At 28.1% G+C, this 18,697-nt stretch overlaps 2 protein-coding genes across 2 annotated transcripts; one reads left to right on the forward strand and one right to left on the reverse strand.

Annotated features, from left to right (window-relative positions):
- The first annotated feature begins 6,294 nt into the window (after positions 1-6,294).
- On the forward strand, positions 6,295-12,147 carry LOC113371356 (gustatory receptor for sugar taste 43a-like). Its single transcript, XM_026611985.1, has 6 exons — positions 6,295-6,660; positions 7,428-7,721; positions 9,811-10,182; positions 11,671-11,742; positions 11,815-11,904; positions 12,061-12,147. Exons 1-6 carry the CDS (start codon positions 6,295-6,297, stop codon positions 12,145-12,147), a joined length of 1,281 nt encoding a protein of 426 aa, XP_026467770.1.
- Positions 12,148-12,155: 8 nt separating this feature from the next.
- Positions 12,156-13,902, reverse strand: LOC113371357. The gene is made up of 3 exons (XM_026611986.1): positions 13,186-13,902; positions 12,586-12,815; positions 12,156-12,303 (listed from the first exon to the last, which is right to left on the reverse strand). The coding sequence occupies exons 1-3, from the start codon at positions 13,759-13,761 to the stop codon at positions 12,156-12,158; spliced, it is 954 nt and encodes a 317-aa protein (XP_026467771.1). The 5' UTR covers positions 13,762-13,902.
- Between the last annotated feature and the right edge of the window lie 4,795 nt (positions 13,903-18,697).

The following is an 18,697-nucleotide window of genomic DNA, read 5'->3' on the forward strand; positions in this document are numbered from 1 at the left end:
TAGAAACTAGTGGGGTGGGTGGCATCGTGCCTTAAGGCAAATTGCTGGAACTTCCCGTACCGTAACGAAATGTTCGAGGAATACTGAATGTTTCAAATAGATTATTATAAATATTGTAACATTGTCTAATATTTATAAAAATTATATAAACTGAATTGCAAAGTTGAAATTATTTGTTTCAACAAAAAACTAAAAAAAAAAAAAAAAGGAACAAAATTTTTTTTTCCAAAATCAATTATTTTGTTAAGACAAGCAGAAAGTTTTTTGAATCATTCAAATCGGACGCTTAGTTCTCTCAAAAACTGCCATTTTTTTTATACATATTTAGCTCCGTATCTTCGAAATGGCCGGGCCTGCCTTTGCCAAAAACTAATAAACACTTCTCCCAATCATTACTAATTGAATGTTTTTTAGATCATTCAAATCGGATACTCCGTTCTCTCAAAAATTCGATTTCTATTTTCCGCACTCTTTGCTCCGTATCTCCGAAACGGCTGGACCTGCCTTTGCCAAAAACTAATCAGCTCTTTTTCCTATCAATAGGAATCGAATGTTTTTTGAACCATTCAAATCGGTTGATCCGTGCGCCCTAAAACGTGACTGGAAATTTGTATCCACACATACATACACACACACACACACACATACACACACACACACGCACGCACACACATCCATTTTTTGTGAGGTATGCCAAAATGCTCAGAAACCTTCAAAACGTCGAGAAATGTAAAAATTTTCAATTCCGATTTTCGGCCCATTACAATAACTTACCCTACGGGAAGTTAAAAATTGAAAAAACTTTGAATGAATAGAAAATTCGGTTAAAAAACTGTGATTATTTATATTTAGAATGTGTTGAGTGAATTGCAGAAAGCATTAGAAAAAATTGCTTTTAAAAATTGATTACAAAATGCTAATGATACTCTACAGAAACATTAAAAAGAAATTACAATACTAAAACTAGTCAACTATGCAAACAATAAAGAATCCATTATCATATATTATTGATACTCAATCAATTTTACAAATATGAGACGACAAAAGAAGAGAGAACTTTTCATCCAGTTATGGAATAGAACTAGTGGTGAATGGCATCCTGTAGTGAGGCAATTGTAACAACGGGTTTATGAGCAAGTATTATTAATAAAATTTACAAATACTGAAACAGTGAAACAGTGCAAAACTCTACAACACTTTAAAATATATATATATTATATATATATATATATATGTATATATATACTAGATGACCCGACAGACGTTGTCCTGTACCCATGTTTACATTTCAAAAGTTCCACATATTTTAATATCCTATCATATACTTTTTAATTTACTATTTATGGTATTAGCATAACCTATATACGTATTGGAAACTTTAGTTTTTTGATCAGTATAATAAATACAGAAAGAATAAATATAGTATCTATGGTAAAAGAACAATAACACCTTTGTTATTTCCAGCCAAAATAATTGCTACAAATTTTATAAACGCGTACACTATATTAATTGTTTTTTGTCAATTAATATTTCTAAATTGCATTTTTCTTACTAATAATTTATTAAACATTATTACTTTAGTTAAAATTTTAGGTGAATTGTAAAATCTAATTCATATGGCACACTTCAATCACAATTTTAAATCGTCATTTTTTCAACAACTAGAAATATTATTTGTATTGAAATAATTTAGTAAAGCAAAGCAAAATACAACATGCGTAAGTTTAAGAAAATAATGTATATGCAATTTTGAAAGTATTGTGTTATTTATTAAACTAAATTATATAATTTCATCAGCCAACATATTTTGTAACTTATATTGTTTTAATTTCTGGCACATTTTAGCTGGTTTTAATCATAAATATGGAATCATTCTTATTCATAATTATGCATATACTAATATTATTTAGCCTCGTTTAAACTAAATTCAAAATTCAAGCGAATCAATATTGGATAAAATATAATTAATTATGTCGCCATCTAACGGTGTGCTTTAGAAATAACCAAAATCTGGTAGGGGGGCTTTTGACCCGCCATTTTGAGCTTTCAATTTTATTCTTTTTATTCTGTAAAATATAGTTGTTTAAAATACATGGCTAAGACAACATCGTCGTTTTCATTTAAGTATATTATACAAATATTTTTGGCAGATGACAGTTCTCTTGTATCAAAATGTTTTCAATGTCAAACAATAATATGATGTTTTTTGCAAATTTTTCCATTTATTTCTAAAATTATTTAATCCTAAAAAATTCCTTAACAAACTCCTGAAAGATTCATCAAAATCCGAATAATCGTTTAGGAGGAGTATATTTACATACATCATTACAGAAGAATTTTATATATAAGATATATATATATATATATATATATATATATATATATATATATATATATATATATAAGTAAGCTTAACAAATATCTGTACGTGCGATTAATGACACTCTATATTTACACAATAAGTAATTATTGACAGATTGATTTTATAAAAGATGTAATAGATAAAAATCCTTGTTCGAATGAGCCTGCTTATTTGGCAAACATGATATAATTATAACTTATCATGAGCACTGTCGGCATTGAAATAAACAAAATGCGGTGGTATGTCAACATACAATATCTTCAAATCAATTTTTGTAGGTCTATAGTTTTTGACTAGACGAAGATTTTAGTGTACAAGCATATTATATATACACCTAAGTCTGTTTTTACACGGTCTTTTTGTACACGGTTTTGATATAACACGGTTTGAAAATTGAATATTTTTAATTTTTTTACACGATTTTATTCCATTTAGCACGATTTGAAATTTTATGTACTTAAATTTTTTTGTCAAATTTAATTATTGCGATGTATGTTCATATCACAAAAAAGTATGTACTTATGAAAGAAAAAAGTCTGAAACCATCGATAGTATCGATAGTTTGCGAACACTAGCTTAAAGATTTAAGTAAATTCCCCTTTAGCGCGTACAAACAATTCTTACTGGTCAAAGCAAATGTGAATAGCACTAATTTAGGGGAAATATTATTAAAATAAACATAAATTTTTGTTCTTGAAAATTCTTGTTCTTCACTAATTTTAATAGGTTTTAGAGAGTAGGACAAATCACCCATTTTTGTATAAGATCAATGTCTTTTTTTACACGTTTTTTTTTACAAGGCTTCTTCTGGAACCAATCTCCGTGTAAAAACAGACTTAGGTGTATATATATATATATATATATATTTATATATATATATATATATATATATATATTTATATATATATATATATATATATATATACACACATTAGATGACCCGACAGACGTTGTTCTGTATCCATGTTTACAATTTTTTAATATAATAAACGAATATTTACCGTTTACCTAAAGATAATTATTGTTTTTTAAATTACTCTTCACGCCAAATTGCATGTACATTTATAACATCAGCGATGTTAAATGTAGAACTGCTTTAAATGAAATGATGAGTCTCAATTCTCATACTATATTACAAATTGAAATCTTTTAAACGGTATAACATAATCATAACCATAACGTAACACTGGTACTTCATGGTGGATTAAATTAATTTTAATTTTTTATTATTTAAGATATCCAAAATTGCATCTTAAACATCTCCTAATCGATATCGTGAAGACCGAATTGTATGTATCCATCTTTAATTTCCCATTTGTTTTTACAAAGTGAAATTTTTACGAATTTTAAAAATATTGTGGAAAGATTAGTATAAGATGCAAAGAAATTATATATTAAAAAAAACTATATTGAAAATTTTGTGTTGGCGCCCCCTAAGGCGTGCGTATATTTTTTCGTATGCATCGCGTTGAAGGGCCGATGGCAATTAAACTGGCTGATCTATAAGACATATTTTTGAAGTTCTATGATTCAAAGAAATTACTTGATCTAAAGATGATATGGTATTGCCAAAATGATAAGGCGACATTCATAATCTTGTGGTATGGATAATATATAAATTTGACAATAAATTGCAGCTACATTATATGTAGCTTCAATGTCTTTGAAATAGTGGTGGGGGCGCATAATGTACAGGGCAGTTTGCATAAACTACTTTAGTTCCAAAAGTGATATCGAGGGCAATACCACTCAAAAAATTCAGTAGAAATAAGGTAGCGAGAATTTCAATTTATAATCGTCAAAATATAATCAATAACTAGTGATGCGTAGTATGGCTTTGATTTTTTTTTTCAAAACTTTGAAAAAATAAGATTTTTGAGACTTTCAATTTTTTTTGAAAAGCTCTTTTAGAGACAAGATATCGAAACGCGTAAGCGGGGCGATTTAGTCTAACTAATTAAACACTGTACAGTAGAACCTCGTTTATCCGGCCCTCGGTTCTACGGATTCGCGATTATCCGGACTACCAACTTCGACCAATTTCTATGTATGTACATATTTACAATTCGAATTTTTGCTTGATTGCAGTTCAGTATACGTATGTAATGTAATCTCAAAAAATATATATGTGCATACAAAAGGAAGTTTCAATTTCTTAATAAACATTATTTTCGTTGATGCCTATGTATGTAATTGTTATATTTAATAAATACACAGCATTATTCTTCATACATTCAATTATACGGATATTCGATTATCCAAATGTCTATCAAAAACAATTAGTCCGGTTATTTAACGAGCTCTACTGTAGATGCATCTTCATACGGAACCAATAATAGATATGTTAACAAAATTTATTACTTTACTTTACTTTTTTCATTGTATCTCTAAAACCAAATTTAAAAATAATTATGGTTTCATGTAAAATAAAGTGTGCGTATTAAAATACAATGAAATTTTATTTTTGCAGTCATTTAAGTCGAGGAAACTTTGACCGGAATTGGCTTCATATACTAGTATTGATTGAAGATTTCAATCTTATATTCAATGAAAAGTACTTGTTATATATTGCGTCCATTACAATTAGTATGAGTATTCCAATATAGCATAGGCAACTCTGATAATGAGCCATTTAGATAATTAGTTTTTAATATTAAGCAACGCTTAGCAAATAGTTAAATGCTTAAAAACAGAATTACACAAAGAATTAAATAAATGGAATATAATATATTTACATAAATATTTAAATTAATTTAAACCTCTTAAAATTTGTTGCAGTCGTCACAATAAATGAAAATCAATGGCGCAATACTAAATACTATTTAATCTAACACGTATCTAGTGAATATTATAATTTTATTTAAATAAAATTAGTGTTTTTATTTAAAATATGTTATAATTTTGTGAAAATCGTACCATCTCCTTAATGGGTAATAAGATTTCGATGTCGGTTTTGTGTTATAATATCGATTTCTCTCGCTCCAGCAGAAATTAGCAAAATTCATACTATATGGAGAAGTGGAAAGTAAATAGTAATTCTGAATAAAAATTAATAATAATTTAATATGAAATTTAACAATAATAAAAATAATAGAACAATAATAATGGGGTATTATCATAAATCTCAATAAAAAACGATAATCATGTTCATAATTGTATGAATGATTTTGCCTTGCATGTACATTATCGTCAACTTAAAAACACCCGGTATTATTGAAGAGAAAAATATAATATTTTATATTTAATCAGTATACCATACACACTTATAACTCGAGTATTTTCAATTATGTTTATTTTTTTAATTTTAATGAGTACAGGGCAGTTTGCATGAACTCCTGTTAATTTTCTTTTCTTTGTTTTAGAAACAAAATGATTTTTTTTCAAATCTCATTTTTTTATATTCATATTGCCACAACGTCAATATAATATATTAAAAAATATTTTTTTAAGAAAAGTTTAAAAGTTTTTAGAAAAATTTATATATATATATATATATATATATATATAAATTGTATATACTAAGGACGTGATACCATCAATTCTCAATCATAAATCTGACATCGTCAATAGCATAAAAAATACGGAAAAGAAATTAATGTTCACCATCGTACATATTTCTAATTAGGCCGATTATTTGTATTTGGAACTGTTTATATAGACGTAACTTACAATTTATTACATATATTAGAATAGTGTTCACCAACGCAACTCACATTTTTTCGAACAAATCGCGTTCATTAGTTCTATATAAGAAAATAATTTTGGAATATAATTTAAACTCGAATTTAACTAATTTATTTATTAACATTTAATAAATTGGCTTACAGTTAAATTAAATTGTATGCCATATATGCACACCTCATTAGATTTCTGAAAGTGAAAACGATTTTAACGAGCATTATCAATTAAAACCATGCAAATTGAAGAAAACAATGTCAACATTTGGTGCAGCTATTACTCCAGTATACTATATGAATAGAATTATAGGGCAAGCTCCATATTCCCGGAATAACAATGTCTATCGCCCCAATCGCTGGGCAGCTATTTACACAGTTTTATTGATGTTCTCGTACTGGATGACTTTTGGTACAGCAGTTCAAAGAAGTATTGAAGACACTGATGGTGATTTAACGATAAAAACCTCAACAACCTATTTGCAAATATCAATTGGGTGTGCGACGCAAACCGTGTGTTGGTTATGTGCAATTTTTCAACAAAATTTGATAACGAATTGTTACAATCTTATGATCTTGGTAGATGAGAAGTTGAAGAAAATCGCGCCTGATGCAAAATATCAGGTAATATATAAAAATAACTATTTTATAGATAATCATTATTATTATTCAATATCTAAGATCTAAAATGCCTATCAGCTGCGTGAGTTCAAAAGAGGCGGAAGCAGCAGTAGAAAATTATTATATTAATAAATATTAGAAGATAGTGGACTTAAATATTATATTAATTTCAAAACAGTAATTCTTTTAAGATTCTAGAAAAACGTGATATCAAAGATGCCATGCCGCTCTAAAATATATTAAAACTATTAAACATTTTTATAAGATTTCTCCTGTAAATATTCCGCAAATTAATCAATACATTTCAACTTTTATAATTGATAGTGTTAGTTATCAGTACATAGTCGTAGTTTAAAAGTTTACTCCATTAAATATGCAATGTCATAATACTTCTCAATCGGGCGTTTTTACCAAATTTAATATTAATAAACATCATAATAGTCAAAAATAAAATATTGAAATCGTAGAATATCGGTATGTAACTGTTTCCAAAAGAAAAGTATTTGTACTAATTTGAAATTAAATAAATTTTGTAAAAATATTGATAATAATTTAGAATTCAATACTAGTCCAACATATTTTAAATTTGATAACAACTTTCTACTACTTCTGACGTAGGGACTTCATTTCTTTCCAATCGCTACTTTCCAGATCATCATAAATTATAGGTATTAGAAACTTATCATGATAACATTAGTTGTTTCATTTAATTTAGTAATAATGATGAGCACATATAGATAATTAGATGGGTGCTCTTATAATATTTTCAGTCAACTGTGAAACAAATGTTAATTCAGCAAATAGTTGTTTGGGGCATTGGAATTGGTAGCTGTGCTTTGGTGAACATAATTTCCATTCTAAATGGTTATTTCACGGCTGGCGTTAATTGGCTAACTTATTACGGACCATTGAGTGGTTTGTGGGCATTTGTCTCCTTATACACAAACTTTACAAATGCACTTCGCAAGCGATATAAAGTTATCAATGAAAAAATGGAGGAATTCAATAAACCCAGGAGGATATGTAGACAGAAAATCGACTTCCTAAGCAGTAATATTATTCAGGTATGCTCATTACCAAACTGTTAAAAATGTAAAGTATTAAAAACGCTATTAAGAACGCTAGGTTAGGGAGATTTGATCTTCAATTATTAAAGTATAATTTAACATCTAACTATAAAAATGCATAAAAAATGTTTCTATTTAAAAACATCGGAATATTTGCAATTTTAATACACTTTAACATAAAAACTATTTTAAAAAAATAAAAAGGAAAAATCTGACAACATGGAATATATGGACATAATGACACATTGTTTTTTATTTAAAAGTTGGCTAGGTTTTATTTAGAAATTTAGTCTCTATTACATTAAGAAAGCCTTAATCACGATCCTGTCAGATGTTTAGAGTCATTATCATAATCTTGTCGCATTAATCAGTTCCAACGTGATCGCACCTTCAAAACTTTAATTTGTTGGTCTTCCCATACTTTTTGGCGATTGTTATTATTTCTATTAAAATCGATGCGCTTAGTCAATTTTATTGCAATAATCTTTGTGTTTGATGAAATTTTTGAATAATATTTCATTTTTGTTCACCTTCGGACTAAATGACATACTTATAAAATGACGAAATGGCATAGTACAATTTCGCAAGCGCTACCGGGCAGTTAGTTCATTCGAGACCAAGAAAAAAGAAAATTTAAAGCTCACAAATCGGAATGGCTTTATAGATTATTTTTTATAAATCAAAAGATTTACCGGAAACAAGAAGAAACTTTTATTTAATGCGAAACACTCTTTTTCGGTTCTGAGTCTGGCGAACATTGATTTTTTTCCCCTTCAGGCTCTTACGGCATGGTTCGATATACCAAAAAAACCAAACGATTTATTATTTGTGAACTGTATTCCTTACCTTTATATCACGTACCATATATGGCCGTACTATATTGAGACAGTGGATTTTGCAATTAGTTGCATTTTTCCTCAATAAATATGTTATTATAGTTTCTACTTCATTGAATGGTCTTCAATGTTACTGGTCATCAATAAATCTAATAAGATCTTCTAAGATAAGTAAAACCGATTGACTGAAAATAAAACACCATGTCATTTTGTTCGTACTTCCCCTATCATTAAATATAAAACATGCTGAACTGCCTATCAATTGCGTGAATTCAAAAAGAGGCGGAAGTAGCAGTACAAAATTATTATAGTAATAAATATTAGAAGATTGTAGCACTTAAAATATATATTATATCAATTACAAAAAAATGCTTTTAAGCTTCTAGAAGAAAAGTGATATTCAAGATCAAAAAAGTTCTAAAACATCTTAAAATCATTAAAATTTTTTATAAGACTTCTCTTTAAAACATACCGAACTAATTAATCACTGCAATTCAACCGTTATAGTTGATAGTGTTAGTTATAAGTACAAATAGTTTAATAGTTCATGCCTTTAAATATGCAATGTCATAATAATACATAATCGGCCGTATTTTAAAACAAAAAAATGCTCACGGGCATGGAAGAAATAATACAACTATTGTATTAAAAATACTAAAGCTTAGTATAGAGGAATCGTTTTAGAGAATGTTATTTGGTAACATTAACTCAATATCCAACTTTCGGGTACGGCCAATCGTTTCCGGAAAAATTTGAGAAAACTATTTTCTATAAAATTCAATTATGACATTAATAAAGTGAATATGATAATAGGTAAAAATAAAGTATTGAAAAATTAAATACTTTAACCTCTATTTTGTGAACAGAATGTGTAACATATCGTTTTTATATAAAATTCAACGAATTGTTCAAAACAACATTTATTTATTATTATTCTGTAATATAATTGTATGTGCATAATATTTAAAGGTCAATACTTTCAATTTTTCATATAATACTCTATTTGATCTTAACATAGTCTTCTAAATATGTGTATTCCGAAATCATTAAATTTCAAAATCTTACATATTGATGGAAAAATAATTAACAGTTTAGAAAATATGATGATTTGTTTGTGTAGCGTAGCCAACTCCGAACAGCAATTACCGTTTGTTTTATTCGAAGACTAAATTAGTACTATATACATCATTCGACTATTTAATTTAATGCAAAGGAGTTTAAATTAAATTTTATTCCATTCATATTTTTAGGTAAGACCGATTACGAAAACAGTATACCTGCCTGAAACGAAAATTGCAACTCCGTTGAAAGGAATGAAAGTAAATAAAGTGAGTGCTATTGAAAACCATGTACAAATGATAGATTCATCAGTTCTACAAATAATGGGCGAGATACATCATAATTTATGTGAAATATCAAAGAAAATAATGCATGCACTTGGCATACAGAGCTTAGTGACAATAGCTTTCATTTTCGTGACGACTACATGTCAAATGTTCTATCTTCTTGTACTAACAGAATCTAAAGGCGCGCTATCTTCTACTTGCAGCACTATATGGCTGCTTTTGTATGTTCTACCCCTGATTGTCTTATGTGGAACATGCCATATGTGTGCATCAGAGGTAAATTTCATTACATGCTATATGTATTGTCTTATCACATACACAATTCATTGATTATGACAAATTATTCATTAATTATTATTTTCGATATATAAAAAAAATGAATTGAATTTTATTTTTCCCAAAAACAATTTTTTTGTCAATACAAGCAGATAGTTTTTTGAATCATTCAAATCAGATGCTTAGTTCTTTGAAAAACTGTCATTTTTCAACATTTAGCTCTGTATCTTCAAAATGGCTGAACCAGTTTTCCCAAAAACTAATCACCAATTCTCCCAATCATTACAAATTGAATGTTTTTAGATCAAATTGATAATCCGTTCTCACAAAAACTCGATTTCTATTTTCTGCACACTTTGCTCCGTATCTCCGTAACGGCTCGACCTGCCTTTGCCAAAAACTAATCAGCACATCTCTGAAAACGTGAACAGATACACCCACACACATCCAATGTTTCTGAGGTATGCCAAAATGTTCAGAAACCTCTTAAACGTGAAGATTTGCAACAATTTTCATTTTCGATTTTCCCCACGGAAAGTTAAAAAAAAACAATAGACTTTTCACCACATCAGTAAGAAGCGAAATATTTTCACACAAAACTATTAATTTTCTATTTTTACTGTAATATCATTATTTGGATCAGATCTCATAATCCCTTCATTTTTTTTCAACCGTTTAATTGTGTGATAAACTACATAATTTATTATTTATTTATATTTTATTTCATTCAAAGTTTAGTACTTTTAAGTTTTTTTTTTAAACATTGAGTTTAATTTTGTATTTTTCCTGGTTTTAGTATGTATGGATATTTATTCTTAAAAATAATTTTTTTGTAACCTTTTATTTTTTTTAATTTGTATAAATTTGCATAATTATATATTATGTTTATGCCAGTGATATATAGCAGAAGAGCTCGCAAACCTATCTATTCCTAACCCGTTTCCCACAAAGCTAGAAATTTTTCAAATGATATTTTATTATCGATCCATTAAGAAAGTACCATTCTGGCAGGAACCTCGCGGTTGCGTCATCATCCCTCCGATTTTTGAAACAGTCAAAAAAAAAAAATTCATGATCAGCTCCCAAATGGCTCAAATTTTGAGAACGTATTCTCTTAACTGGTCAAAAGGTATATGTGAACAGCCCGAACATTCTGACCGTTACAAGGGTCTGCCAGTCAAGTATAATAGTCACGACGCACAAACGGTATGGGCGCATTGCCATACAGAACTGGCTCCACTCTAATATTTAAATAATTTATACGCCATTTTGAAGGTGTTTTTGAATAAAATCCGATATACCAATTTTTAACAATTTTTTTTGACATTTTCAAAAATTGAAGGGATAATGGTACTTTCTTAATGGACCAACAATAAAATATCATTAAAAAATTTCTAACTTTGTGGATCTCAAGTTCTTAGTCGGATGGTTTGCGAGCTCTTAGTCTGATATGTGTAATATTACATTTAATTTCAATAATATCTTTAGGCCAATGATACTGGCAACATTCTACATAGTATTAAGAACTATGGCAGCTATGATGATAACTTTCGAACAACGGTAATTAGCTAATACATTAACTTGTAACATTTTCTTTAAAATGCCTCTAACCGAAATTATTTAATCTTACAGGCTACTTTGCTGTCATTACAGTTTATACATCATGAAATAAATTTTACAGCATGTGGTTTCTTCAACATAGATTTTACATTGTTGCAAGCGGTATGTTATAATTTAATACCATATTTCATTTTTGTGTTAGTATATTTTGAAATGCAATTAATTAAGAGTCTTTTTATGCTTTATGTTGACATAAATTGTTAAAATTATCTGAATATTGAGATTAGTATTAAAAATATATATTTAATTTTTTTTTAGATATTGGGAGCAGTAACCACATATCTAGTAATCTTGCTTCAATTTAGTGCAGGATTAAGTAAAAAAGCAGAACATGATCATGAATAATAACTAAACTATGAATACTTACATTTGTAGTCAAATAGTAAATGAAGTAATATTATATATGAATTCCTTAAATTATATGCTAACATGATTTCTAAAATCCTTTGTACAGTATCAACATCATGCTTTTGAAGTGAGTGATTAGCCATAGGCAATAATCTGGAAAAAGTTTTAAAACTCATAAAACATTTGCTTGATAGTTACATACATATTTAATATTTAATAATATTATGTAAATAAATATCAGAACTATTGTGTTATGTTTCAAGAAACTTCAAATTACACTTAAAAATTCAATTATTATCACTTTAGGTAAACTCATGATAATATTTCTTTGAGATAATAGTACTCTAATATTTTTATTAAAATGAGATTAAATAATGTACAAAATATCTGAATAATGATGTGTTATAAATTGAGACTATAATTATACATATATACCTGAGTTTTACTTTATCAAGTATTTCTGGACATTGTTCCAAAATTTGCTTGGACCAAACTTGATCTGAAAACCACTCACTAAGGAATGATAGTTCCCATGTTAAACATAACGGCTGCAGTTCATTGAATTTTTTATAAAAATTTGTTGCAAACTTTGTCATCATCACTAAATTGGCATCACTTCCATTCGGTACAAGAACAAATATCATATGAAGAGACATTTCAAGTACCTATAAAACATATAAATACATATACATGATTATATTTTTCTGAACTCAAAAGCCTCCCTTTTTCTTTCCATAAAAAAATTATATTTTATTTTTCATATGTAATTAAAAAGTAATTAATATATGTAAACGTAATTTTGGCATGTGAATGTTGTGTGCAATTTTGTCTTATCCCCAAATGTAATTTTTTTTTTAATTTCACTACTTTTATACATGTTATCAATAATTTTTTTTTCCGACAAATAATTTTAGTGACAGACAGTTTATAAGAAAAACTATTGTGACACATTCTAACATCTAATTTATATGAAATAACATTTTAGCTTTCATATCAAAAACTCAAATTTGACAAAAGTTTATTCATTGCATATACCTTTGGCCGTAACTGTACAAATTTCTGATACATGTCAAGAAACGAATGTGTTGCATTTTCAATATTTCCTTGCTTCCACAACAATTCTATATGATAGTGCTGTAATTGAGCATTATTCTCATATTCCTGTGGATTATAATCAAGTAAAAGTTTATCTAATTTTGTCACTTCTTGTTTTAAACCCATGCGACTACAGTGCGAAATTGCTTCTAAAAACTTTTCCGTTGTAGGCAACCTACTAAGCTTGCGGCATTGATCTAATATATAATTGAAGTCAGGATATTTTTTCAAGTATAACGTATTTAGTAATATATTATCGATTTCAACCGTTGTTAAATCTCTAATGTTCAACTCAGAATTAGAAACTCCAGGTAAGTCCAACAGTTCTTTCTCGTGAATTACATTATTTTGTCTTGTTGTACGGCCCCATTTTTCACTCTTCTCCCTTACTAAATGCGATGTAAAATCGTCTAACGGTGTAAGAGTAGTAGAACTAACAGAGAAACGAATATTCATTAAGTATGAAATTTTTTGCAATGCAACATATCTCGGTATGTTTTTAAAATAGCAAAACATTTGTTCTCTTTTACGATTGCTGCATTCCCTCTAGATATAGATATAAATTGCATAAATGTGTTCTTTAAGAAAAAATAGTTTTAAAATAGCTGGAATAGATTAAATAACACAATGAACAGAGAGAAGATATTTTTTGACGTCCTAGCTTAAAATAAATATAACCTAAAAAACACAAAAAATTCTTATATATAGTTAAGCTGTCATATCATTCATAAATAATGACATTAGCACCGCAGCCAGAGATTTAAACGTTTTGGGATTGAACCCTAGACAATATTAGAATCATAGATAAACCCATCTGTCATGTATCAGAATTTAGTGGCTGTATTAGAATACCCCGTGCATAGATAAAAGAAGAGTATGACCCCGTGTTTGAACAACCTAATCCATGGGGAGTTATCTTCGAACAAATGCGCGTTGCACTGTTTTGGTCCTGAGTAGTTTCAATTTTTAAAAACAGATGGCTCATGCGCTCAATTTCAACTACAAATTGTTCGTGGTTCATGCAAGTGGCTGTCAAGTATTTGATCGCTGTCTGTATGGCTGTACGAATAACCTAACTTTTTGAACTCGTGTTGTTTCTAAAATTTTGTTTAAGTGAACATTTGTGAAATTTAATATGGCAAAGTGTTTTTATAGTACCTAAAAAAGTGTCAAGTGCGGGTTAAAATATTTAGCTATTCCAATACAAGTTTCCGCAAAGGTATTTTTTAATAATAATTGCAGCAATAATTATATATAATCAAGATATGTCAACATGTTATTATATTGAATAGGTGTCTTGGGGGTACCTGCAAATTGCTGCAAAATGCACGAACAAAGCGCAGGAGTACTTTTGACAACCAAGGAATGCAATATGTAATGACAAGAAGGATTCATAAACAATGCAATAATTTAAGGAATAAGTCGTACAAAAAGTCTCCAAAGGTCTACTATTTTTGGAGACAAATTTTATTTTGCCATGTCCTCAAACATTGAGAAAGTTGCATTCAGAGATACAAGTGTATAGTGTATTTATGAATGTCTATTTAAAACATTAGGTTCAGCTATTTCTTTTAAAAAGTATTAGTAGCAGATACTGTGTTTTGATGTTTGATGAAATACCATTATCTTCGGAATTGTTATATGATTGGATTGAATCTCATATTGTTGAAGTTGCAAAACAGTTATTCAGCTAGTATGGTTTAAATGTTTATCAACGTAAGTTCATTGTTATATTTAATAAGATTATATATTACATTAGCAAATGTAAACACTTATAAAGTAAACTAGTATTGGTTTAAATGTTCATCAACGTAAGTTCATTGTTATATTTAATAAGATTATCTATTACATTAGCAAATGTGAACACTTATAAAGAGAGTCTATACCATACATAATATTTTAATGTATTTTGATTGAAGATTAGTGTTATAATATTCTTCAAATAAAACTTGTGTAACATCCCAATATAATGTTTAAATTCAAGATATATTTGTTACCGACCTTGGGAATCAAAAATATTGCTTTTATCTTTTGATTCATAAACAATTGTATGTGCATAAAACATTATTCTGTTCATTGTAAACACTTTGTTGATCTTTTATGGCAATTTCAATGATAATGTTTTCATGATGGAACATGGCTAAATGTAATGTTATAAAACACTCGTACAGAAACTATTCAAAGGTTTTGTTAAATGCAACTTTACTATTAATTCATTAGATAGCGAAATAACTATTACATGCAGAATTAATAAAGAACAATGTCTCGTAAATGAGTTTTAATCCTAGGAATTTGAACTTCTCTCAATTTTGATATCAATATATATATTTTATGTTTTTAGGACTTTTTTGCTTGTGAAGTATTTGTACTTTTTAACAAATTATTTGTTTTTTTCTTAACCCTTTAAATTTTTGTATTATTTGTCATTCCTTCTAAATTTGTAATTTCATTGCGTGCTCCTGTGCTTGTAGTTTCTTCTTAGTTTTTAAGATTTTAATATATTAATATTAGTCATTAAGTAATTAATATTAGTTAGTTATTTGTGCTTAGTTTAGTTAAATACTTCTGTGATTTTCTTGACTTACATATTTAGTTTTTGAAATATTATTTAAGCATAATTGTGAAATTATAATACTTTTATAATTATGTATAATAATTATTATATTTTCAAACATTCCATAACTGTAATTATAATTGTTAATATAAACATAATTTTAATTGTTCTTTAAACATATGTAATATCTTTGAAAATATATATTTTGTATTTCGTATGATTTGTTCTTATTTCCAATATTAAAAATTTTTCAGGTTTTTGGGGCTGTATACGATACGTACAAATTAAGAAGTAATACCAGGGGCTAATTTAAATATTATACATGTGCTGCCATCTATTTTTAAAAATTTGTATTCCAATCGAGGTAACGTCAAACCGCCAGACATAGCGATCTATTATACTTGTTTATCTATGACCTAATCCATAGATAAATAAGCATAAATAGATCGCTATTTCGGGCCATTTGACGTTACACTCATTTTAATTTACGAATAGATCACTACATGGCAGCACATGTACATACAGTATGTAAATTAACCCCTGGTATTACTTCTACATTTGTACATAAAATCAATACAGCCCAAAAATCTGAAAAAAATTATTATTTAAAATAAGAACAAAATATACGAAATACAAAATATATTTTCAAATATATCACAGACATATTTTTGGAGAATTATAAACTAAACAGAAATAACTGACTACTATTAATTAAAGTATATTACAGACATATTTTTAAAGTACTTATTCTATTAATATTCTAGAAATAACTTATTCATATTAATTACTTAATGACTAATAATAATATATTAAAAACTTAAAAACTAAGAAGTAAAAAGCACAGGAGTATTGATGATGGAATGACAAATTTAGAAGAAATGACAAGTAATGCAATAATTTAAAAGGATAAAAAGAACAGCACATTTTTAAAAAAGAATGAATACTTTCCAAACAAAATAATCCTAAAAACAAAATATATATATTGAAATCCAAATTGAGATAAAACTAAATTCCTAGGATTAAAATTCATTTACGAGACATTCTTGTTTGTTATCTCTCCATTTAATAGTTATTTTGCTATCTAATCAATCATTAATAAAGTTATATTTGACGAAATCTTTGAATAGTTTCTGTATAAATGTTTTTTTAAATGTAAGTAACCAAAACCCTGAACTACTTTTAATTTATACCAATTGTAGCTCAAATCTATCTATCGTTTTAATCCAGTTTTTATTGCAAGGAGGTTTAGTTAAAACTATAACTAAACCCTTGCGCTTTATAAACTGTCTGGTCTTTGAGTATGCACTCTTAATTGAGACATTATCAAAATTCTTGCCCTTACATTTTAAGTTTCCGGAAAATTTGAAAACTTCTCAGAACATTGTATACTCTGTTGGAATTTATCCTTTAAATTATTGCATTGCATTTTAATCCCAAAACAAAATTTGATGTATCATACATCTTCTGGGATTTAAGGCACTCCTACGCCTTATCATTGCATTCTGCGGCAATTTGCAGCTACCATCAAGGACTTCTATTGAATATATTGTTATATCATATTAATTGAAGATATTGTAATTATCATATTAAATATTTTTGCTGCAATTAGTATGAAAAAATACCTTTTCGGAAAACTGGTGTCAGAATAGGTGACTTTTAACCTGCACTTCACAATCTTAGAGGTGCTGCAAAAATCTTTTTCAAGGTGTTTAGGCTTCGATCTCCTAAGAACATAAGATTCATTTATTAATATTTTTTTGCAAATGTTATTGAAGTATTTAGAGTTATAATTACTTGGCTTTGTCCTTGGAGTTGCAGATTTTTCTTCTGGTTCTGTATCAGAGCATTCTCCAGTGACTTGAAAACTATTTTGTTATTGCCGTAAAGGAGACACTTCTATTTGGTTTCGATTTCAAATTATTGTTGATTTGTGCCACAAACCGAAGAGTTAGGTCATCCATTAAAAGATCATTCGCCCTCTGCATCCAAATTGAAAGCATCTTTTTACACACAAATTTTTACACACAAATATATATAATATATATTTACACAAATATATATATATATATATATATATATATAACATTTTAATAGTATTGTGATGATACATATTCATTATATGCATAATACATCATTATATACATACCTGATAATTAGATGCCGGAAAGACATGCATTTTTTTATTATATTTGGGGTTATAACAATTTGGCACATAACACTTTATCATTTTAACTTAATAATAAATGAAAAAAGTATTCACCAAAACATAATTATATATAAACAATAACAGAAAATCTCAACTACAATACGCGATGACAATTTGACAACTTATAGAAGATGGCCGATCAAATCAATGTAGATCAACAAGCCAGCTGCTAGATCAATGAAATTGGAAATCGTAGCGCCATCCTTCGAACTATTCAAATACCAATCCATTTCAAAACACGGTAATCTTCATTTGTTCGGAGATTACCGGCCATGACCTAATCCACCTAATCATTCCAGAAAGCGTAAAAAGACTATGGTGAACATAGATAAACAAGTATAAGTACTAGATGGTGAACATGGCGAGTGATCGGAAGTTATCTCCGAACAAATGTGAAACTTTCATCATTTTATGTTTATTTATCTATGTCAATTGCCATATTTGTTGGGCACCAAGTTGCACTTAAAATCCGCTATAGGGAACGGGCAAGCTCATAAAAATGTTAGTGAAAACGCCGTGACTTCTCGGGGTGGCGAAAAAGTGCAAACCACGTGCCCAAACAAGATGGCGTTTGACAGGTTTTATTTCGTATTTTGACAAGTTTGATTCAAACTTATGTGCTTGTTAAAGATGGTTATTGCTTCTTATAATCGCAGTTTTTATTTATTTCTAATAATAATGCGGCAAATCAG

The sequence above is a fragment of the Ctenocephalides felis genome, unplaced genomic scaffold (genome assembly GCF_003426905.1).
Source record: "Ctenocephalides felis isolate EL2017-DRISC unplaced genomic scaffold, ASM342690v1 CF-g0.4_SCAFFOLD_01492, whole genome shotgun sequence".
Taxonomy (NCBI): Eukaryota; Metazoa; Arthropoda; class Insecta; order Siphonaptera; family Pulicidae; genus Ctenocephalides; species Ctenocephalides felis.